Raw genomic sequence first — 23210 nt, 5'->3', positions numbered from 1 at the left:
GACACATCAACTGGTTGCCTTCTGCACAACCCCAACCAGGATTGAACCTGCAACCCAGGTATGTGCCCTTGACCAGGAAACGAAACCGCAACTCTTTGGTCTGTAGGCTGACGCTCCAACCACGGAGCCATACTGGCCAGGGCTGATTTTTATTTTTCTAATCATTAAGCTTGAAATGATGGTTTATTTCCTGATTAAAAAAAAAAAAAAGATAGCCCTGGCTGGTTTGGCTCAGCGGTTGGAGCATCGGCCTGCAGACCAGAGAGTCCCGGGTTCAGTTCCTGCTAGGGGCACGTACCAAAAAAAAAAAAAAAAACATGTTAGATGAACATGAACTTATTTCACTGGAATATACCAAGATGAGAGGGGACCCCTCAAAGCATGAGCAAGTTAAACTTGAGTCAGAAAGGGGCAGCAGACTGACAAAATGTTTTATCTTCTGAAGATAGCCCAAATTTCATGTTTCAAGAGTCATAAGAGAGAGCAGGGTGGGCAGGTGCGTAAGATATTTGAAAGATGCCCCTTAGAGCATGGAGGCTAATGTGGATGAGGCCAGCTCTCGTGCCCCACACCAAGAAACTCCCAAGCTCCTCAGACTCCTGCACCAGAGTCAACAGGGACTTTTTGTTTCCTTTTTGGATATTTGGAATGACAACTCAAACTATTAGTCACCATTGGACTTATGTTCTTTGTCTTGTTTGTAAAATCATTATAGAAAGAAAAAGATGACAAGTGGAAAAGAGGGAATGAGCCAGCCCCAGAGAAAAAAGTGGAACCTGTTGTTTTTGAGAAAGTGAAAATGGTAAGTGGGAAAGTATTTGCACTGTGTCACTGGCCTCGGGTGTGTTTCTGGGTGTGGAGGGGTGGCGTGGGGTCGATAGCGGGGCTAAAGGCTTCCACATTGAGATGGGCTTGCCTGCTGTCATTTCCGCTTCTTTCATATTGCTTATTGGTGCCTAATCTGCTCTGTAACACTTCTCTTTGGGGCCTGGTGGCAGCTTGGGAACCGCATCTATCCCATTTAAGCAAGACGCATATTCTACATCAGAATGTCAAGGCTGTGTGACACCTTCTGAGTAGATGTTACCTCTCCATTAGTCTTTTTATTAGACCTTCTGTACCTCCTTTTCTGTTGCAGTTAAGAACAGTCCAGAAGCCAGGCCATACTGGTCCATTTTAAACAATCACTTGTATTCTGCTCTGTCATATTGAAGTAGACACTGTTCACTTTCCACAGGATGTTCTGTGGCTGTCATAGTAGATAGTCCAACACCAGAGCTTGGAATCTTAGGGTGAGGACTTTGTACTATTTGTTTAAGGAGGAATGTTTTATCATCATTCTAAGTCACCCTGTCTAAAGAACACCATCATTGGTAATATTAGCAGAGTGAATCAGATCATCTTTAGACTGATCTCCCTTTTGGTTTTAAAGTTTTTCTAAACACTGGGAGATTTGTCGGCTCTTAGCTCTTGTACCATCAGACACTGCCTTTATTCTTGTTTTTTCCTGGGACCCAAACTGCTAACTTCTGTTGGACCCCTGATCTGTGGTTGTCTTGGTTTCAGACAGATCTGTCTCTCCAGAAAGCCAAACAAGCACAGATGATATCTTTGTTTTGATTCTTTCACCTGACACTTCCTGAGTTTTGTTTCTTTGGTAACTCTCTCTGAATAACAGCAGCCATACTACAAGAATACCTGTGGCTTTACAGTGGAGAGGGGAAAAGAGAATTCAAAACACCTGCTTATTTCTTTCTGTAACACATTTTTGCTTTAGCCACAGAAAAAAGAAGATCCACAGCTACCTCGGAAAAGCTCTCCGAAATCCACAGCACCTGTCATGGATTTGTTGGGCCTTGGTAAGAGTTAGACTTTTCCACTCCCATAATCTTATAGATTGTGACGAGTTCTCTTTGATCCTGGGAAGATAGGTAGAGATGGGAGTCATCGGTGTGTGCCCACGTCACTAAGGGTGGTCTCTCATGTTCTTCCTGTTATTTTGCATCTGTGCAGTTGTGCTAAGAAAGTGTTTACTGTGACATTTCCAGAGTGACAGTATGGTGTAGTGGTTAAGAGTAAGGCCTTGGGAGCCAGAGTCCCAACTTTGCCACTCATTACTGTGTGACATTGCATAGTTCACACAACCTGTGAACATTCCTGTCTGCAGTGAGGATGACATGCGTTTCCACATCAGGGTGTTGGAAGGATGACATGAGATAGTGCTTCTAAAGCCCCTCGCCTGGCACATGCTAAGCACTCGGTCAGTGGTAGCCGTTTTCACTAAACCAGCACCTGTGAACCTTGCCCCCAACCCTCTCATTTTTCAGGTTCAACCTGTTTCTGAGATGGCCCCTTGTCTTGTGCTCACTTTCCTCCAAACCTTAGCAACCCCACCTCTTTCGGAGGTAGAGCCTGTTTTTTTTATTTTTTTATTTTTTTTTATCCTCACCCGAGGACATTTTTCCATTTTTTGTACAGACAGAGTGGGAGGGAGAGAGAGGAAGAGAGAGAGAGGGAAACATCGTTGTGAAAGGGACACATCGAGTGGCTGCCACCCGCACGACCAACCAGGGCCGGGGACAAACTGCAACCGAGGTACGTGCCCTTAGCGGGAACCGAACCCGGGTCTCTCCGGACCGCAGGCGGACGCTCTAACTGCTGAGCCAAACCGGCCAGGGCAGTAGAGCCTGTTTTTCACCTTTCCCAGTACTGATCGCAGTACTTTATTTTAGTTCATTTCTGCTGATTTAGGTTATTGGTTACTGAGTCTTCTAATTTCCATACCTTTAATGAATTCTACATAGCTTTGTCCCTCTAATAGCCTAGAAGGGGCCAGTCAGCCCCCTTGCTGTGGAGCTGATGGACCTTCAGGCCTGGCTTTCTGCCGCCCTGTGCCTGATAGTCGGGCTGCAGGCTTTTCCAGAGTGCTCTCGGAAATGGGGGACAAGGCCTCTCTTGAGATGCCCCATCCCGTTTCCAGGTGCATGATGGTGCAGATGGGCCTTCTCTGTCTTCTTTGTATCTGCAGTAGAAGGAAGCACGGGCTTAATGAGCAGGCTACGTTTCACCTCGAATCTTTCTTTCCAGATGCTCCTGTGGCCTGCTCCATTACAAGCAGTAAGACCAGCAATGCCCTAGAGAAGGATTTAGATCTTTTGGCCTCTGTTCCATCCCCCTCTTCTTCAGTTTCCAGAAAGGTGAGTCTTGTGGGCTCCTCAGATGTAAAGAGTGTTTTGAAAATAGTGACTTTGGCCCTGGCCGGTTTGGCTCAGCGGTTAGAGCGTCGGCCTGTGGTCCTGAGAGACCCAGGTTCGGTTCCCGCTAAGAGCACGTACCTCGGCTGCAGTTTGTCCCTGGCCCTGGTCGGTTGTGCGGGTGGTAATCACTCGATGTGTTCCTTTCACATCGATGTTTCTCTCTCTCTCTCTCTGTTCCTCTCTCTCCCTCCTACTCTACCTGAACAAAAAATGGAAAAATGTCCTCGGGTGAGGATAAAAAAAGAAAAGAAAATAGTGACTTTGATAACTTAGTCACGGAGCCAAGTCATGCCTTCTTGGTGGAACTGGACTTCAGTTTTCTTGGTTCTTGACTCTTTCCTTAACATTGTGCCATCTCTGTCACAGTCTAAGATTACTATACACTCTGTTCTCTCCTGCCCAAAAAGGTGGGCTTTGAGTGGGCTTCTAGGTGTGTCAGAGTATAAAGGCTGGTACTTTTTAGGTCACCTCCTCAGTCTGAGTTATTGCCAGAGGATTTGTAGGTATGGAAGACTTGAGACATTTGATGGCTACTATTTGTGAACTATCTGCTATGTACCAGGTACAGTGCTAGGTGTTTTGGGGATATTATCTTGTATATTTCATTTATGATTTAAAATCTTCACTACAACTCTGCAAAATGGATATTTTATAGATGAGGAAACATTAGGTCAGAAACATTATGTGACTAGCCTCTTGATATACAACTAGTAAATGGCTACTCTGGCATCTAAACTCAGTTCTTTCTGGCTGCGTCATTTATAGGTTGCTTTAATTTTTTAAATTTATTTTTATTTTAGCAAATCACATTGTTTTGCTAAAGAACAAAGTATTGTTCCAGAGTTTAACTATCAGGTGTTTTCAGATATTTGTATGGTAAAAATGTCAAAAAGTCAGGAGGCTATTAATTTCAGCCATCAATTCTGTTTTTTTTTTTTTTTTAATTTTCACCCAAGGATGTTTTTCCATTGATTTTTCAGACAAAGTAGGGAGGAGGGAGGGAGGGAGGAAGGGAGAGTGAGAGAGAAACATCAATGTGCGAGAGACACATTGATTGGTTGCCTCCCAAACGACCCAACCAGGGCTGGGGACCGACCTGCAACTGAGGTGCGTGCTCTTGATCAGAATCAAACCCGCAACTCTTTGATCTGCAGGCTGACTCTCTAATCGCTGAGCCAAACAGGCCAGGACCAGCCATCAATTCTTTTTTTTTTTTTTTTAATAATTTTTTCTTTATTGATTTTAGAGAGGGAGAGAGAGAGAGAGAGAGAGAGAGAGAGAGAGAGAGACATCAATGAGAAAGAACATTGATTGGTCACCTGCTGCATGCCCACCACTGGGGATTGGGCCCACAACCTGGGCATGGCCCTGCCCAGGAATTGAACTGGTGACCTCTTGGTGCATGGGTCAACGCTCAGCCACTGAGTCACACGGGCTGGGCCAGCCATCAATTCTTATTGCAAATGTTAGCAGCAGAGAGATGAGGGAGGTCCTTACAGAGACCCCCATGAGGACCATTCCAATTGTCCCCCTGCCCTCTTTGCCCCAAGGTTGTAGGTTCCATGCCAACTGCAGGGAGTGCCGGCTCTGTTCCTGAAAACCTGAACCTGTTTCCAGAGCCAGGGAGCAAATCCGAAGAAACAGGCAAGAAACAGCTCTCTAAAGACTCCATCCTCTCACTGTATGGCTCCCAGACGCCACAGATGCCCGCCCCAGGTAAACTTCTTGGGGGTCATGGTAATATGCCAGATAGAGACATGAGGACTAAAATGCAGGAATTATTTGTTGTGACCGGCAGTTGCTTTAGGCCTGTGACATCATACTTCAAAGAAGCCTGAACATGAACAGAATTTCTTGTGAAGCCAGAGAGTACCAGCAGATTCTCTATGGGGCCTGGTGTCACATGTCTGTGACACTCAAGGTCTGGGTCTAGACCTTAGGGGGAAGTAGGTCAGCAGCCCACTGGCGGTAAGCCGTGGGGAGTCTTGTAGGGAAGCTCTCTGTGTTGCTGTGTAAAAGAGCATTCTGAGTTGAGTAGTACTGAGGAATTGCAGCTGGAAAGGAGTAGCCAGTGAGACTGTGGACTGGCTTTGTGTGCTTTCCTAACAGATCTGTATGTATGTTCTCTTGGCAGCAATGTTCATGGCTCCTGCTCAGATGGCATATCCCACAGCCTACCCCAGCTTCCCTGGGGTTGCACCTCCTAACAGCATAATGGGGAGCATGATGCCCCCACCAGTAGGCATGGTAGCTCAGCCAGGGGCTTCTGGGATGGTTGCCCCCATGGCCATGCCTGCAGGCTATATGGGTGGTATGCAGGCATCAATGATGGGTGTGCCAAACGGAATGATGACCACCCAGCAGGCTGGCTACATGGCAGGCATGGCAGCTGTGCCCCAGACTATGTATGGGGTTCAGCCAGCTCAGCAGCTGCAGTGGAACCTTACTCAGGTAAGCTCCCCAGTTTTATTTGGGACAAGAGCTTCAGAGTTCCTCAAGGCCATCTCACTTTGTCTCTCTCCCTTACCCTTTGAATCCTCATAGAAGATGAGGTAACACGGGAGACATTCTTATGCTTAGGTTTGCCTTTTTTTCTTTCTAGAAGGTCTATCTAAAGTCAGACTTCCTGCAGAGTTCTGGATTCCTGTAGAATAAGGGTAACTAAATCTAAATCTCTCCATGTAGTCATCAAAACAAAAATTACCCGGACAGATACACAAGGAGCGCAACTAAAACCTCCCGTAACCCATGGCTACCACGTCTAGTAGACAGAATCCTACAGACTTCAAATCACATGGCTGTTGGCGTATATAAACACCTATATCCGGCAGAGCCAGCATCACGGAGGAGACTGAAGAGAAGAGAGGGAGCAGGGGACCAGAGGTGACAGAAGATAGATGAAATTACCCCTAGAAGGAATTACCCCTAGAAGGAATTACCCCTAGAAGGAGAAAGACCTACCCTGACTGGAAACATGCTGAGAAGAGATCTGAGACCTGGTAGATTAGGACTCTGGTTATTTGGAGAATCAAAAATAAGGGATTGAAATATATAGGATTACAGATGGTAGCCTTGGAAAGCATAGTTTCAAGGGGGAGGTGGGATGACTTGAAAGGAGAATGAGCCCGGCCGGTTTTGCTCAGTGGTTAGAGCATCAGCCCACGGACCAGAGAGACCCTGCTAAGGGCACGTACCTCGGTTGCAGTTTGTCCTGGCCCCGGTTGGGGTTGTGTGGGTGGCAGCCAGTCAATGTCTCTTTTAGATTGATGTTTCTCTCTCTCTCTCTTCCGCCTTCTCTCCCTCCCGCTCTATCTAAAGATAAATGCAAAAATGTTCTCAGGTGAGGATTAAAAAAAAAAAAAAAAAGAAAGGAAAATGTGCCCTTTAGAGGGCTGGTGGTGAAGGGAAGTGGAAAAGAGAATCTCAGAATCAGAAACACGTGGTCCTCCTCCTGCAAAATAGTCATTTCGCTGTTCTAACAGAAGAGGGTGCTCTTGACCCAAGAATGGCACTAATGGATTATACCACACCGAAGGGAAAAAATCCTTGAGTCCATAGTAATATTTTATAAAAAATGGGTGTGGGATAGAGGGATGGAAAGCCTTCTTTTTGGAAGAATGACAACTAATAATTGTAGAGAAATAGGGTATTCGCATATTCTTGAAGAAATATGCTTCAGATTATGTATTAATTATAATGAAAAACATAATGATAGTTACTATCTTAGCCAAGTGATCAAATGTAAAATTATCAACAGCGGGACAAATTAATATCATGTGCTTTCTGGTGTCTTGCACTAAGACCTAAGAAGGACACTATCACCTACATAAATTCTTGCCAAAAATGGATCCAATCATAAGAAAACATGATTATAAATCCAAATAGAAGGATTTTATGCTAAGTAAGTGTCCTGGATTCTTAAAACAGTGTCAAGAAAAAAAGAAAAATGTGGTGAGGGAAGTGTTCTAGATTAACGGAGACTAAAGAGACATGAAAATGAAATATATATTAGAATATTTTATTAATCTTACATTTCTTGAGCATGTTAATTGTATTGTGGTTCTAGGAAAGTGTTATTTCTTATGAAATGCATCCTGACTTAAGGGGTGAAATGTCACAATATCCGCAATTTTCAGTGCCCATTGAAAATGTAAAAAGTTTATACATATTTATACATTAGAAAATATGGCAAAACACTAATAATTGATGAATTTAAGAAGGGATATATGTATATATTTTTTGTTCGTTTGTTTTTGTTAATCCTCACCTGAGGATATTTTTCTGTTGATTTTAGATAGAGTGGAAGGAGGGAGGGAGGGAGAGAGAGAGAAAGAAAGAAACATTGATGTGAGAGAGACACATTGATTGGTTGCCTCCCACGCAACCCGGGTTGGAGAGCAAACCTGCAACTCAGGTATGTGGCCTTGACTGGGAATCGAACTCTCAACCCTTCGGTCCCTGGGCTGACGGTCTAACCGCTGAGCCAAACCGGCCAGGGCTATCTGGGTTTTATTGTACTATTTCAACACTTCTGTAAGCTTGACATTTTCTTTAAAAGACTCCTAGAGAAAAAGTACTTCTAGAGAAAATGTACCAGGCTTAGGAAATTTAAGGCATTTTGCTTTGATAAATTGTTTCTCCTGTTCACTGCCAGAGGCCAGTCTTTCCATCTAATTCATAAAGAGGCCCTGACCCCACTGACTCTTTTCTCTCAACAACTTCCCTTCTCACGCACTGAAGACCTGTTGGTCTTTTTTTGCCTTCCTTTGTTCATCTGAATACTCCAGTTCTCTTCCTCTGCTTGAGCTTGTGCAAGCACTTTCACTGCCAGTGATAACTCCCCGGAGATAAGGCAGGAATGCTGGCAGGGGTGTCTCTGTACCCCCAGGCTTGGCGAGGCTCTGGCAAACGAACAATAGGCCCCTTCTGTTTAGGATGAGAGCCTGGAAGGGAAAATGTGAATAACTCCTCATGCCGCCTTTATGTTGACTAGTTCCAGGATTCCTTCTCTCCCTCTCTGAGCATTAGTCTCTGTCAGTATCTCTTTTCTGAAGAGTCCTTCATTTACGTGGCCTGGCGTCCTTGAAGTGCTCTATTAAGGTTCAGGGCAGTTATGTGCCGTAACAGGGTTCCCCTTTGTCTCATCCTCCCCATCCCTGCAGACAGAAGGACTCCGACCCTGCCTTTGTACTGATTGGCTGCATGCCCACATCCTAGTCTGAAAGTCTCCTCTCTCCCTTTCAGATGACCCAGCAGATGGCTGGGATGAACTTCTGTGGAGCCAATGGCATGCTGAGCTATGGACAGTCGATGAGCAGCGGAAATGGGCAGGCAGCAAATCAGACTCTCAGTTCTCAGATGTGGAAATGAAAACAAAACACCTGTATGGCTGCCACTCTCCGCTGCCCTCTCTCCCCCCTTTTTCTTCTTTCTCCAACTCTTTCACCCTATCCCCTTTTCCTACCTCTCTATTTGGTTTAGAAATTGCTGAATCTGTCATTTGGGGTTTGGCATTCTGCCCAGCCCAGCCACTTCCCAGACACGCAGACCTCTCTGTTGCTTTATGTTGTACCTGTCCCCTGGCCATACTGACTTCCTCCTAGCCACCCCAGTCCTCTCCTGCACCAGCACCTTAGGAATTGTTGGCAGAAGGCACTTATAACAGGGAAGGTTAAACCTCCTATCAAATTCTCAGAGGGGGTCTGTAGGTGTTGTGTTTTAGGCAAAGAGGGGAGGGTTTGGAAGGACTCCCATGTAAGTTGATAAGCAATTTCTACATGTTTAAATTATTTGTTGAAGAGGGAGGCATCATGCTCCCATGATTTATGGGAATGAAGAAAGTACTGAAATCAAATGTGAAATACTTCTTGGGTCTTAGATCAGGTTGGTCCCTAATCCTGGGGAGAGACACACCCTCAGCTATGAGGATGAGCAAAAACATTACTCTCCTGCGCCCTAAATTGCTTTCTGGATCGGAGGCTTCAGGACTCGCTGCTTCAGTCAGCCTTTATTAGCACCAAAGACTTATTGTGACGGTCCTGCACAAAACACACAGCCCTTTCCCCACCTCCATCCTGCCTGCAGTAGGAGCTGGCTCCGTGGCTGGAGGACCAAGCCCCCCCAGAGGGAATGCAGAGCTAATGTGTGTACTGCGTGTGTGTGTGTGTGCGTGTGTGTGTGTGTATTCCTCCTCCCACTCTCTCCCATCTGCTCTGGGTATTTTTGTTTCTGGTTTTTCAGGTTTAGGTTTACAACAGAGAGGAATTAATTTATCAACAGCCTAAAACTGTTACCAGTTTTTCTTATAGCTTAAAAAACAACGCAGTCTCATTGATGGCTCTCTTTCTCCTTCCCCTCTCCCAACCTGCCAGTCACTCTTTCTGCCTGTGTATCCCGGGCTGCTCTGTCGCCCCACCTGTTCCAGGAGTACGAGGCAAAGAGCCCGGGCAGCTTTCCTCGGTCATTGTTCACCCTACTTGAAAATTAAAACAAGAAAACTTTGCTTATAAGATTTCACCTGTGGGAACCATCATTCCTGGTTGCCTTTCTCCTGTGTATGTGTAAATTCCTTAATAAATATTGCAGGGAAGGACTGTTTGCTTGCTGTTACTGTGTGTCACCCTTGGAAGAGGGTGAGTTCCACCCACATTTTCTGCTTTCTGGGGCCAGTTCCCTCATTCCCTGTATTTAAAAAAAATATGTATGGGGCAAACCCCAGGGCCAGGCCCAGGCTCAGACAGTCAGAAAGGGGACCTTTACCCAGTGATGTCCAGAGTTGGGAGCCGAGGGAGCTGTGGAAATCTGCACCTGCTAGAGTCACAGAACATCAGAACTAGAAGCACTTCCCCTCCTTCCCTGCCTCCTTGCTCCCTGCCTCCCTCTCCGTCTCCCTTCCCTTCCCTCCCTCCTTCCCTTCCTTTGAATGCACCTTTTGAACACTTCCAGATGTGAGAGGTTGGCACAGTGGCTAAGAAAGTGAAACTGGGTCAGGCATCCAATATTTATATCCCTTCTTACTCTGACCTAGCAAGCAGCTGAACCCCGTGTCTCAGTGTAAAATGGGGCTAATGGTAAAATGCAGCAGTAAAATACTAGTATTGGGCACTTAGCACTCAAAAGTGAGCAATAATTATGTGCCAGGCCTATGTTAGGCATTTATTCATTCAACAGATATTTAGTAAGTGTTTACAATGTGGCAAACAGTATCGTAGGCTCTGGAATAAAGCAATGAATCAAAGCTCCCCAATCTCACAGCATAGTGTGGTAGGAGAGGTGGACAGTTAACAAGTAAATAAATCATTTCATTTCTGTTGTGCTACAAGGTAAGGCAAGTTAAGGGGGAAAAGTGGTTATGAGACCATTTGAATGGAGAAGTCAGGAGGAGGTGACGTTTAAACGGGCCTGAATAAGCAGCCAGTCGTGTGGAGATCTGGAAAAAGAGCCGAACAGAAGGGTGAACGTCTGCGTTGGGAACTGCTCGGCTGGAGGTATCAGTTTGGGAGCTGTTAGGGTATGATGGTATGTAAAGCCCCGAGACTGGATCCTGTCACCGAAGGAAGCCCAATGAGAAGAGGACACAGCCTTGGGGCCCATCATCTTTTACAATTTGGGAAGAAGAGATAAGACAAAACGAATTTGACATAGTCCCTACTCCTAAGCTCACAATCTCATGGGACAATAGTGTTAGAGGAGAGGTAGTGGTTAACCAGTGGGGGGCGGGGGGACAGGGTGGGGAGAAGAGTATTCCAGACAGATAGTGCTGAGTGAAAAAGAGCATAGAACATTTGGGAAGCACAGCAGTCCATGTTTCTAAGGTATGTGAATCTGTGTGATGAGAGGTAAGACCGGTGGGGTTGGGCCAGATCAGAGGGGGCTTCCCATACCCTAGAAAGGAATTGAGCTTGAAGTGTTGTAAATAGTGGAGTGACACGGTCAGATTTGAGTTTTAGGCAGCTACTGAGAACAACGTATTGAGGGAACAAGACTGGATCTAGGGGACCAGAGAAAGGGTGAGAGCTGAACCAGGGCCCTGGTTGTAGGGGTAGGGGAGAATGGAGTGGCTTAGAGCAGCAATTCATGGACTGCTTATGAGGAATGTGAGATGCTCAGAGGTGTTCCATAGCAACGCTGAAATAAGTCTGGGAAAGAATGCATGCACCTTCTTTGCTCTGAAAAGTCTTGTGGTAAAGACTTAAGAAATTAACAGACTTTATTTTTTTAGAGCAGTTTTAGGTTAACAAAATTGAGCAGAAAGTACAGAGACTTCCCATATACCTCCCCCAACCTCCTCCTTTTGACCTACCAGAGGGGTACATTTGTTACAACTGATGAACCTACATTAACATATCATTATTACCACAAATCCATAACTTACATGAGGGTTCACTCTTGGTGTTAGACATTGTAAGGGATTTGGCAAATGTATAATGGCATGAATTCAACATTGTAGTATACAGAATAGTTTTACCATCCTAAAAATCCTATGGGGTTTGCCTATTCATCCCTTCCTCCCTTCTAACTCCTGGCAACCACAGATTTTTTTTCTTACTGTCTCCATAGTTGTGCCTTTTTCAGAACGTCCTGTAGTTAGAATCATACTGTATACGTACAGCATTTCAGAATGGCTTAGTCCCCTTAATAATATACACTTACGTTTCCTCCATGTCTTTTCATGGCTTGATAGCGCTTTTTTTTTTACAACTGAATAATATTCCATTGTCCGGATGTACTACAGTTTATTCACTTACTGAAGGACATCTTTGTTTCTTCCAAGTTCTGACAATTATAAATAAAGTTTCTATAAACATTTGCGTGCAGGTGTTTGTGTGGGCATAAGTTTCCAATTCATTTAGGTAAGTACCATGGAGCATGATTACTGGATTGTATGATAAGAGTACGTTTAGTTTTGTAAGAAATTGCCAAACTGTTTGCCAAAGTGCCTGCACCATTTTGCATTCTCACCAGCAATGAATGAATTTCTGTTGCTACACATCCTTGCTAGCATTTGGTGTTGTCAGTGTTTTGGAGTTTGGCCATCCTAATAGGTGTGTAGTGGTACCTCGTTTTAATTTACAGCTCCCTAATACATAATGTTGAACATCTTTTCATATGTTTACTTGTCATCTGTGTATCTTTCTTGGTAAGGTGTCTGCTCAGGTCTCAACTCTCCAGTTGTCCTAATGACCTTTATTGAATAATCCCACAGTACCTCACTAATTTGAAATGTCACTTATATAATATATTAAATTTAAATTACCAAGTCAGTGTCTGGGCTTCCAATTTCATTTCACTAATTTATGATTATATTTTGGCACTAGTTGTTTTTTTTCAATCCTCACCCAAGGATATTTTTTTCCAGTTTTTGTTCAGATAGAGTGGAAGGGAGAGAGAGGAAGAGAGAGAGAGACATCGACGTGAAAGGGACACATCGAGTGGCTGCCACCTGCACGACCAACCAGGGCTGGGGACAAACTGCAACTGAGGCACACACCCCTAGCGGGAACCGAACCAAGGTCTCTCTGGACCGCAGGCCGATGCTCTAACCATTGAGCCAAACCGGCCAGGGCACTAGTTTTATTTTTATTATTGTGCCTCTATAATACAAGATAATATCTTTTTGGTAGGGCAATTCTGACTTCATTATTCTTGGACATTTTTATTGGCCATTCTGGGACACTTAACATTTCCAGGTGAACTTTAGAATCATTTAACTTAGTAAAAAGAAGAGATTTTGACTGGGGAGTATTAAAGTGGAGGAAAAGTAACATATTTACAATGTTCTATTTTCCTTTTCTTAATCTTCATCTGAGGATAGTAAAAAAAAAAATTTCCCCCCTTTATTGTTTTTTTTAGAGAGAGAGGAAGTGAGAAGGAGAGAGAGATAGAAACATTGATGAGAGAGAACATCTATTGGCTGCCTCCTGAGTGTCCGCCACTGGGGATCAGGCCCACAACCTGGGCATGTGTCCTGACCGGGAATCAAACTGGCGACCTCTTGGTGTATGTGTCAACGCTCAACCACTGAGCCATACCGGCCAGACACCTGAGGATATGTTTTTACATTGAATTTTAGAGAGAGTAGAAGTGAGGGGTGGGGGGAAACATCAATGTGAGAGAGACATATTGATTGGTCGCCTCCAGCACGCACCCCAACCTGGGCTGGGGATTGAACCTGCAACCCAGGTATGTGCCCTTGACCGGGAATACAACCTGAGTTCCTTTGGTGTATGGGCCTGTGCTCTAACCATAGAACCACACTGGCCAGGGCACTATCTATTTAAATCAATAATATTTGTAATGTCCCACATAATTCTTAATTATTCTTGGCCTTATTTTTCCAATATTTTATGAAAATATCCAAACATACAGAAAAATTGAAAGAACTTTATAGCATGCATTCATGTACCACTACCTATGAACTCTACCATGAACTTTTACCATATTTTATGCTATAGTTTTGAGTAGCAGATCGGCGCATAGGCTGCCTGGATTCACCAATTGCAAGTTGTGTAATACAGGGCAAGTTACTTAACTTCTCCAAACCCATATCCTATCTGCAAAGTGGGAATAATAATAGTACTTACCTCAAGTGTTGGTTATGAGAACTAAGTCAGTTAAAATATGTAATGCACTTAAAGCCTCATATTTCTGTACATACTATATGCCAGTGCATTAGTCTGCTTGGGTTGCTATAACAAAATATCATAGACTGGGTGGCCTAAACAACAGACATTTATTTTCTCACAATTCTGAAGACTAGAAGTCCCAGATCAAGGTCTAGCAGGATCAGTTTTTGGTGAGGGCTTTCTTCCGGCTTGTACACAGATAGTGCCTTCTTCCAAAATCCTCACCATGACCTTTCCTCAGTGCATGCACCTTCAGAGAGTGAGCCCTCTGGTGTCTCTCTTCATAAATACATTAATCCTTAGTGGGGATGGGAGGAGCAGGGAAGCACAGGGTGGGGGCCCCACCTATGTGATCTCATTTAATCTGAATGACTTCCTTTCTCCAAATACAGCTACACTGGAGTTAGGGCTTTAATATACGAATTTTGGGAAGTAAGGTGGGGAGGCACAACCATTCAATCCATAACAGCTAGCAACTACATAGTTTTATTCTATTTCCTAAATTGTTATTTTTGTAACTATTAACGTAGAAGTATGTATTTGGAATGATGTACTACTATTTTGTTGACATAGAACTCAGCAGTAAAACAGCATTACAGTATAATAATTTTTGCAAAAAATTATATTAAAATGCATGAAAAAAAAACAATTGCTGTGTGTGAGTGTGTAAGCACGTGTGTGCACCGAATGTTAGCAATGGTTCTCTCCACTTGGTGAGATTACAGATATTATTTTGCTTTTGTGTATTTTCTGGAATTTCCGAAATACAAGGAAAGGGATTAACATAAGAACTTACTAAATACTAAAACAAAAAGACTACCTGATTGTGATATTCTCTTAATAAAACACTGGATTCCATTACATTTTCAGTCTTTTACGCGTACCATTTATTAAGTGACAGTGGCATGGATTCCTGTATACCAACGTTGTCTTGACAAAAAAAAAAAAAATGATACAGATGTGGTCAGTGCGGCCCCACTGTGGTCCTGTACACTGAAAGGTCAAGGTCACTGGTTGGATTCCCAATCGGGGCCCAAACCCAGATTGCTGTTCCATCCCCAGTCGGGATGCATGTGGGAGGCAGCTGATTGATGTTTCTCCCACCCCTCTCTCTCTCTAATCAATAAAAAACATTAAAAAAAAAAAAAAAAGTGATACAGATGTTTCCCTGTTGTCAAGGGTTTCAAACCTCCCCACATGCGCATGGTTATTCTCGGCGGAGAGCTGGTTCTATTCAGCAGTCTCCGGGGTCGGACGAGGACACAGGCTCGGGAGAAGGTGGGCTGCTCCACCCTGGACTGGGACCCGGGATGCAGCAAACCGAGAGGGGCACACCGCCGGGCGAGCGTCCCGGGGGGCGCCTGCGAGCAGGAGCTGCCCCGGAGGACGCCGGGAACACGCGCAGAGGCCAAGGCCGCGCAGGCGCACCGCCCGGGCCGCGCTGCTGGGAGCATGTTCGCGTCGCGCGACACCAGACGGCCGCGGCGGCGGGCAAGGGCGCGCGCTCGAGTCCGCGAAGCGGTGAGCGGGACCCGGGTCTGGGGAGGGGAGGCCCCGGTTTCGCCCCGCCCGCGGTCACGCCGGGGACTGGCAGTCGTGCTCGGACAGAGGCTGAGAAGGCAGGGCAAGGCCGCTGCAGACCCGGAGAAAGGGTTATCCTCTCCGCGCAGAGGGGAGGAAACCGGGTTAGAGGGCTTACAGGATCCGCAGCAAGTGAAGGAGCTGGGATTCAAACCCAGATCCCTTTCGATTCCAGATCTCAGACGATTTAAAACATAATACTGCTTCAAACATGGGTTTTACTCTCTTTATGTTTCGTGACACGAGCATCGTGTTTAGGGCCATGTGGATTGTGTATATACACAGGGTCTGTGTGTATTTTTTGTAAAAATTGTTAAACGGTTCGTGCGAGTTCTAGAATTCTGACCACGTGACTGAGCCTGCTAGCTCCTTCTGCTGACTCGTGTTTTCCGTCCAGCGTCGCCGGGGAGTATAGCGGGGACTGCCTAGGATAAATAACCTGGAGCCTGCAGCCGCCTGCTGAAGAGAGACGGTGCTCAAGGTGGGCGGTGTTCCTCCAGAGCCTCCACAGCAAACGGTGCAGACTCCGGACTGGGGTACTGTGTGTTCCCTGGGTTCCTGAGAGGGAGGACACTCGTACATCTGTGAAACCTCCATGTTTCCCGTCGTGTCCTCATCGAAAGTGGACAAGCCCAGCCCTGGCCCGTTTGGCTCAGCAGTTGGAGCGTCCGCCCGCGGACTAAAGAGTCTCGAGTTGGATTCTGGCCAAGGGCAGGTTGTTCGTCCCCAGCTTTGGTCAGGGTCATGTGGGAGGCATCCAATCAATGTGTCTCTCTCACATTAATGTGTTTCTCTCTCTCTCTCTCTCTCTCTCTCTCTGCCTCCCACTCTATCTGAAGATATTTGAAAAAAATATCCTCAGGTTAGGATTAAAAAAAAAGAGAAAGAAGGCAGAAACTCATTTGCCAATGTTGGTAGTGATTAATACACTGATTTCTTACTTTGAAAATAGATTATAAAGGGAATGAGGATGCATTTGCCTTGTTTTTCAGATCATTGCCAGTTGTTGAGGGAAAGCTCTTTACAGAAAACACCTGCCAATAATAAATACAGATGAAATAATAGAATATTTTACTGTAAATGAAATAATTGAAAGGTTGATGGGGAACAGAATATTCACATGGTATCAAAGTATCACCCCCACAAATTACTTGCTAAATGTCAAGGAAGGAACACACTTTCCCAATGGTGAGATCTGGTCGTCAGATCTTTGATTAATTGATTGACTGATTTTAGAAACACCGATTTGTTGTTCCACTTATTCATGCATTCATTGGTTGCTTCTCGTATGTACTCTGACTGAAGATTGAACCCGCAACCTTGGTGTATCGGGACCATGCTCTAACTAACTGAGCTACCTGGCCAGAGCCCTTTGAGGATTTTTGAACAGAGGACTGGCCTGATAGATCTGTGCTTTAGGACCAGCGTTGACACTGGAAAGTATTAATCCCCAAAACAAATGCACTGCTGGTTCTCCTCTCTAAGGAGGCTCCAGTCTACTTGAGTCTCTCTAAATGTCCCTCTTTGTGAATGTATTGAAAGAGGGGCCCTAAACAGCAGGTCTGCAGGCAGTTTTAATTTGGGGGTTTGGGGAGATGCAAACCTCATGGCTCTTTTCCTTCCCCAGCTCTGCTATCTCAGGATGCTGAGGAGACCCAGGGAGAATGTTTAAAGGATGAAGGGACCTCTGGAGCCCGGACAGCAGAATTCCAGGTGGGTTGGAGTTTCCTGTCACTTTCTTGAAATTGTTTTTCATATTTTAAAAGTCCTAGACTTTGATTTTCTTCGACTCAACTTCCTGGCTTGGATTTTCTTAGCCTGTTCAAAACCAGGTTGCATCCACTATTTTCATAGGTAATTTTCCCACCGGTAGTAACCTTCCTCAGAGACCCTCTTGTTTCTAACAGACCTGTAGCCAATTACCCAACAGATTTAAAAATCATGCTGGTTGTCTGCCCGCTGTGGCTCAGTGGATTGAGTGTTGTCCCATGGACTGAGAGGTTCCAGTTCCATTCTCAGTCAGGACACATGCCCAGGTTGCAGGCTCGATCCCTGGGGGCTGTGTGTGGGAGGCAGCCGATCGATGGTTGTATCTCTCTCCCCCTCTCCCTTTCTCTCTCTCTAAAAAAAACCAATAAAAACATAAAAAAATTTAACTTAAAAAAAAAAAAAATCATGCTGGTGTGTGTGTGTGTGTGTGTGTGTGTGTGTCTTGGTGTCTTGGTCACATCCTGGAGCAAAATTGTAGCTGAAAAGGTCATGAAGGGCACAAACTAAATAGGCTGAGCGGAAAAGGAAGGGAAGCTTCGAAGAGCAGTTTAATAGTGTCTATGTCTCATAAATGAGCTAATCAGAAAACCAATGCACTGGCAAAGTTCTTTGCTACCAAACCCCAGAAGCGTTGAGAAATACAAGAAAATTAATAGAGTAATCAGAGAAAACCAACTTAAAAGGAGATATTATTGGAAAACAGAAGTGTTTTAAGTGGGGTGCTCTTAGCTTCCAAAATCACATGGTACAGGGTTTAATAGAATGTCTTTAACCTTCCTCAATGTCAGCCATTATAATAGTCCTGAAACACATTGTAGAATTTCAGTTACATAAAAAGCATTAAAATAGTCTCCATATTTAAGGAATGTGTTATTATCTCAGTTTTATGGCTTCTGGGTTCCCTTTGCATTTGGGAGTATGTATTTTAAAATAACTCTCACATGATTATTGAATTTTCTGTAGATCATACATAACAGGCTCTTAATAGTATAGTGTCTGCTTTCATCAAGGGATCATCTTTACTAGATGGAATTCTTGCTCCCTCCAAAAACATGCTATTCTCAAATACTTTTCTTATGAACAGATATACCCAGCTAAAGGTATTTTACCCAAGCTGAAATGTTCTCATTTTCACAATTCTTTCAGCCCAACAGGGCTCCCTGTCTTCCCTGTGGCCTTAGCTCCTTTCTCAAATATCCCTCATCTCTGTTGTCTGTAATCTAAATTGCTACACAATGTTCTGTGATCTTCTTTAATATTTCATGAGTATTTTGACTTCTGCCAAATGGTAAGCTGCAAAAGACAACTTACATGCTCTCGGCATCGTTCTGTAACCTCCAGCAGAGATCAGCCAAACAGTTGGGTGTCCAGGAAGACTTGACTAGAATCTTAGCATTAGACAAGGTCAGAACTTCCTGAACTCAGGCTGAAAAGGAACATATTTGATGTTCTAGGAAATGTTGACCTTCAAGGCCATATCTGTGGACTTCACCCAGGAGGAGTGGGGGCAGCTGGCCCCTGCTCACCAGCTTCTGTACCGGGAGGTGATGCTGGAGAACTACGGGAACCTGGTCTCGGTGGGTAAGGATGGGTTCCCCTTGTAACCTGCCTATTGGAAAATCTTTATTTGTAAGTTAAGTGCTATGCTTGGGTTTTGGGGCCTCTGTTCAAGGTTTCTAGTTCATTTCAAATACTGAGTCAGGATTGCTGTTTTGTTTATGCAATGGTCTTTCTACTATACCCTTCGGAAGGCCTGAATAACAAAGAACTCTCTTTAAATTCTTGGGATGGCTTTTTGACCTCAGTACATGCAGTTTTTTTCTTTCCCATGAGCAGGATATCAGCTTTCCAAGCCTGTTGTGATTTCCCAGTTGGAGAAAGGAGAAGAACCATGGCTGATTGAGAGAGAGATTTTAGGAGGTCCAGGTTCAGGTAAGAGCAAGGCACATGTCATGGGGCCTATGTCATGTCTGCCAGAGTTCTTCTCAGCGCTTCTCGAGCTGTGGGGAAAGGCTGAGGCCATCTGGCTAGAACCCACAAGAAGCCTGATTGCCCCTTTCCTGCACTTGCCTCTTCTCATTAGTTTCTCTGGAGTCAGAGGAAGAGATGTCTTTATTGTCGGGTTAGCCTTCTTCATTTCTCTTGACCTGACTTTCATGGTTTTCTTGCTTTCTCCAGCATTCCAAACCTTACCCCGATCATTTCTTTCTCCTGTGTAGTCAGATATCCATGGTTCTCTTCTTATTAAATATAGCACCCTTCCCCAGCTTCTTGTGTCCTTTTATCATGGTTTTCACCTTCTTTCATGATTCCATTTAAAGATTTAAAAAAATTGATCTTTAGAGAGAGAGGAAGTGGGGGGGGGGGGAGAGAGAGAGAGAGAGAGAGAGAGAACGAACATTGATTTACCAAGCTGGACTCTGTGAGTCCTATGCCTACTTTAGCCTCATCTAGCAAATGAGGAAAAGAAAGCTCATAGGTGCCCTGGCCGGTTTGGCTCAGCGGTTAGAGCATCGGCCCGCGGACCAGAGAGACCCGGGTTTGGTTCCTGCTAAGGGCGCGTACCTCGGTTGCAGTTTGTCCCTGGCCCCAGTTGTGGAAACTAGTCGACGTGTCTCGCTCACGTGGGTGCAAAAAGAAAATGTCCTCAGGTGAGGATAAAAAACAAAAGAAGGCTCTAGGTTAAGAAGTTTGTATTGGGTCCCTTAGCTACGACTTGGTAGAGTCAGTATTTGAATTCTGATCATCCTGACTCCACAGTTTGTGTTCGTGTGACGCTGTTCTACCCGGCAGCATTAGGTTGTATAGACTTCACCAGTAGTTTGGTATTCTATCTTCCACCAACTAGTTTAATAATTTTTATCTCCTCTATCTCTCTTTTTGCTTTTTCAGTGCTTCTCATCAATACCCTTTTAGATATAGATGTATCATTTCTGCCTTCATTAGGATAGACATAAACAACTATAGCAAATAGATTTTAAAATTTGGCTCAAATAGAATAGGAATTTCTTGCTTATATACTGGTCAGGGGGAACCATTTAGTTCAATGGACAGTTGTTTTCCACCTGGCAAATCTGGAACCAAGATTTCGTCCACATGGTCGCTCCACAATCCTCTAGACCCCCCTCCTCATCTAAGTTTACCCAGCAGTAGAATGAGCTCATTTGGGAGTTTTTTATGGGCCAGCCTGGAGTAGTTCACTCACTTTTACTCTCATTGACTTAATGGGGGAGACCTTTGTCACTTCACTCAATCAAATTCAAGGAAGATTGGGAAATACAGTGTAGTCGTGTGTTAAAAAATGAGCACAGATTTCCAGTGAAGAGCCAGCAGTCTCCGCTACAATCCCCGGGGAGCCTCTGTCTTCTACACTGCAATTCTATTTCTTTGTAAACTTCCACAAATGTGTTGTGATGGTTTCAACTATCCCTTTGATACTGATATTCTCCATATTTTCATCTTGGTCGTAGGCATCCATATTAACTTTATTCCCACATGTCCCTGGTATTCAGGACTTCTCTATATAGATGCACTGTTGCTACTTCAAACCCAGTACATCCAAAAACAGAGCCTTCTTCTCTCCCAAACAAGTTTCTCACCCTGAACCCCTCCTGTTCTTTCTGTCTCATGATAGCAGCAAGAATGTATCATGCCTGCCCTGGCCGGTTTGGCTCAGCAGTTAGAGCATCAGCCTGTGAACCAAAGAGTCTCGGGTTTGATTCCAGTCAAGGGCACGTACTTTGGTTGCTGTTTGTTCCCGGCCCCAACCAGATCATGCGGGAGGCAACCAGTCGATGTGTCTTTCTCATGTCAATGTTTCTCTTTATCTCCCTTTCTCTCCTCTTCCCTCCCACTCTATCTGATGATAAATAGAAAAAATATCCTCAGGTGAGAATTAAAAAAAAAAAAAAAAAAAAGCATGTATCATGCCTAATACTCTGTTTCCCCCTCTTGTTCTCACTACATTCATTTATTTTTTAAAGTGCAGTGAGTATGGGTCATTTGTATTTTTGAATTTCTTTCAGACTTGGAGAGTAAAACAGGAACCAGTGAGTTTACTTTAGAGAATGACATTTCATGGAGAGAATTTCACCACGGCCCGGTGATGGAAAGGTCCACGAGAGGGAGCACCTTGTGTTCCACATTTAGAAGAGTCTCCAAAAGGGGTCAGTTAGAAAGCCACCAGGAAAACCAAGGAATGGGTAAGGGGCAAATTCCCTTGATCCACAGGAAAATGCTCAGATTTGAGAAAAGTAATAATGTGAGCTCACAAGATATTCCAGGACCAGTAGGTCCTCCAAGAGAAAGAGAACATAAATATGACATATCTGGGAAGAGAAGTAGATACAATTTAGATTTGACAAATCATTCAAGGAGCTATACAAGAATGAAAACCTTTGAATGTAATATTTGTGAAAAAATCTTCAAACAGCTTATTCACCTTACAGAACACACGATAATTCATACTGGAGAGAAACCTTTCATATGTAAAGAATGTGGAAAATCCTTTAGCCAAAGTTCATCCCTTATTCCACATCAGAAAATCCATACTGGTGAGAAACCCTACGCATGTAAAGAATGTGGGAAAACCTTCAGACATCCATCATCTCTTACTCAACGCATTAGAATCCATACTGGGGGGAAGCCCTATGAATGTGGTATGTGTGAGAAAGCATTCAGTCAGAGCATTGGGCTGATCCAGCATCTGAGAACCCATGTTAGAGAGAAACCTTTTAAATGCAAAGACTGTGGAAAAGCATTTTTCCAGATCAGACACCTTAGGCAACATGAGATTATTCATACTGGTGTGAAACCCTATGTTTGTAATGTATGCAGTAAAACCTTCAGCCATAGCACATACCTGACTCAACACCAGAGAACTCATACTGGGGAAAGACCATATAAATGTAAGGAATGTGGGAAAGCCTTTAGCCAGAGAATACATCTATCTATTCATCAAAGAGTACCCACTGGAGTGAAACCTTATGAATGCAATCATTGTGGGAAAGCCTTTTGGCACGATTCATCCTTTGCTAAACATCAGAGAATTCATACTGGAGAAAAACCTTATGATTGTAGTGAATGTGGAAAAGCCTTCAGCTGTAGTTCATCACTTACTAGACATTGTAAAACACATTTAAGAAATGCCTTCAGCAATGACATGTGAAATATGTTTAATATCAAGGAATCCTCATATTGGAGCAAAAACCTCTAAATTAGTGGTTTTCTGACTTTCAGATTTCAAAACCATTAATTTTTTATTGGTTTGATCTAGTGTTACAACTATTAGTTTTGTCATATTAAACAAAAACAGCTATTATCAGCATTGTTTCAGAAAAGACGGACATTTTAATGTTTAAAATACAGGAAGGATATAATAATAAAGAACAGAACTTTACATTGAATTAAATCAGCTTTATGAAAACGTTCCAAATTTGTCTTATTTTTTTCTCATTTCATTATGAGTCAATGAAAACTTCATCATGGCAGGTCAGTAATCTGCTGACTGGCTTTTGAGAATCACTGTTTTAAATACTCTTTAATGAGTCAGGACAAAATGTAATATAACCTTTTACTCTAGCCCTTTATATGGCCAGAAGAGGTACAAATGAAAATATTAGTTGGCTCATTTCTAGAAGAAATGTTAAAGGAAACTTTTTAGAATTGATAAATAAATGACTGTGTGTGCGATACATATATTTTTTAATGGTTACTTACAGAGAATTTGCAAACGTTTTCTGCAATGGGCCAGATAATAAATATGTTAGGTGTTGAGGGCCATAACGCCTCTGTCAGAATTACTCAGCTCTATTTTAGGGCAAAAGCATGCGGAGCAATACATAAATCAGGGTATCTCGGCCATGGTACTGCTGATATTTTGGGCCAGATACTTTGTTATGGGCGGCTGTCCTGTGCACTGTAGCATGTTTAGCAGTATCTCTGACTACAAGATGCCAGGGCTAGGTGCCCATAGTTT

General features: G+C 43.9%; 2 protein-coding genes across 5 annotated transcripts in view; both read left to right on the top strand.

Moving 5' to 3' along the window:
* The window catches only part of SMAP2 (small ArfGAP2), a 51680-nt gene extending 41738 nt beyond the window's left edge, over window positions 1-9942 (top strand). For 3 of the 4 annotated variants that reach the window (XM_036257355.1, XM_036257353.1, XM_036257352.1), the window contains exons 5-10: window positions 716-802; window positions 1778-1859; window positions 3088-3197; window positions 4808-4973; window positions 5392-5708; window positions 8502-8794. In XM_036257355.1, the coding sequence (XP_036113248.1) occupies window positions 716-802; window positions 1778-1859; window positions 3088-3197; window positions 4808-4973; window positions 5392-5708; window positions 8502-8627 (888 nt within the window). In that variant the 3' untranslated portion in view covers window positions 8628-8794. Of the gene's footprint in view, window positions 1-715; window positions 803-1777; window positions 1860-3087; window positions 3198-4807; window positions 4974-5391; window positions 5709-8501 lie in introns of all 4 variants that reach the window. The other variant, XM_036257351.1, reaches the window with a different exon arrangement.
* A 5250-nt stretch (window positions 9943-15192) lies between these two features.
* LOC118626794 (zinc finger protein 69 homolog B-like) lies at window positions 15193-22400 on the top strand. The gene is made up of 5 exons (XM_036256809.1): window positions 15193-15403; window positions 17091-17176; window positions 18688-18814; window positions 19070-19165; window positions 21259-22400. Exons 1-5 carry the CDS (start codon window positions 15193-15195, stop codon window positions 22398-22400), a joined length of 1662 nt encoding a protein of 553 aa, XP_036112702.1.
* The last annotated feature ends 810 nt before the right edge of the window (window positions 22401-23210 follow it).

The sequence above is a fragment of the Molossus molossus genome, unplaced genomic scaffold, assembly GCF_014108415.1.
Source record: "Molossus molossus isolate mMolMol1 unplaced genomic scaffold, mMolMol1.p scaffold_m16_p_12, whole genome shotgun sequence".
NCBI classification, from domain to species: Eukaryota; Metazoa; Chordata; class Mammalia; order Chiroptera; family Molossidae; genus Molossus; species Molossus molossus.
The sequence above is the reverse complement of the archived record's forward strand: the minus strand, read 5'-3'. Positions and strand labels throughout refer to the sequence as shown.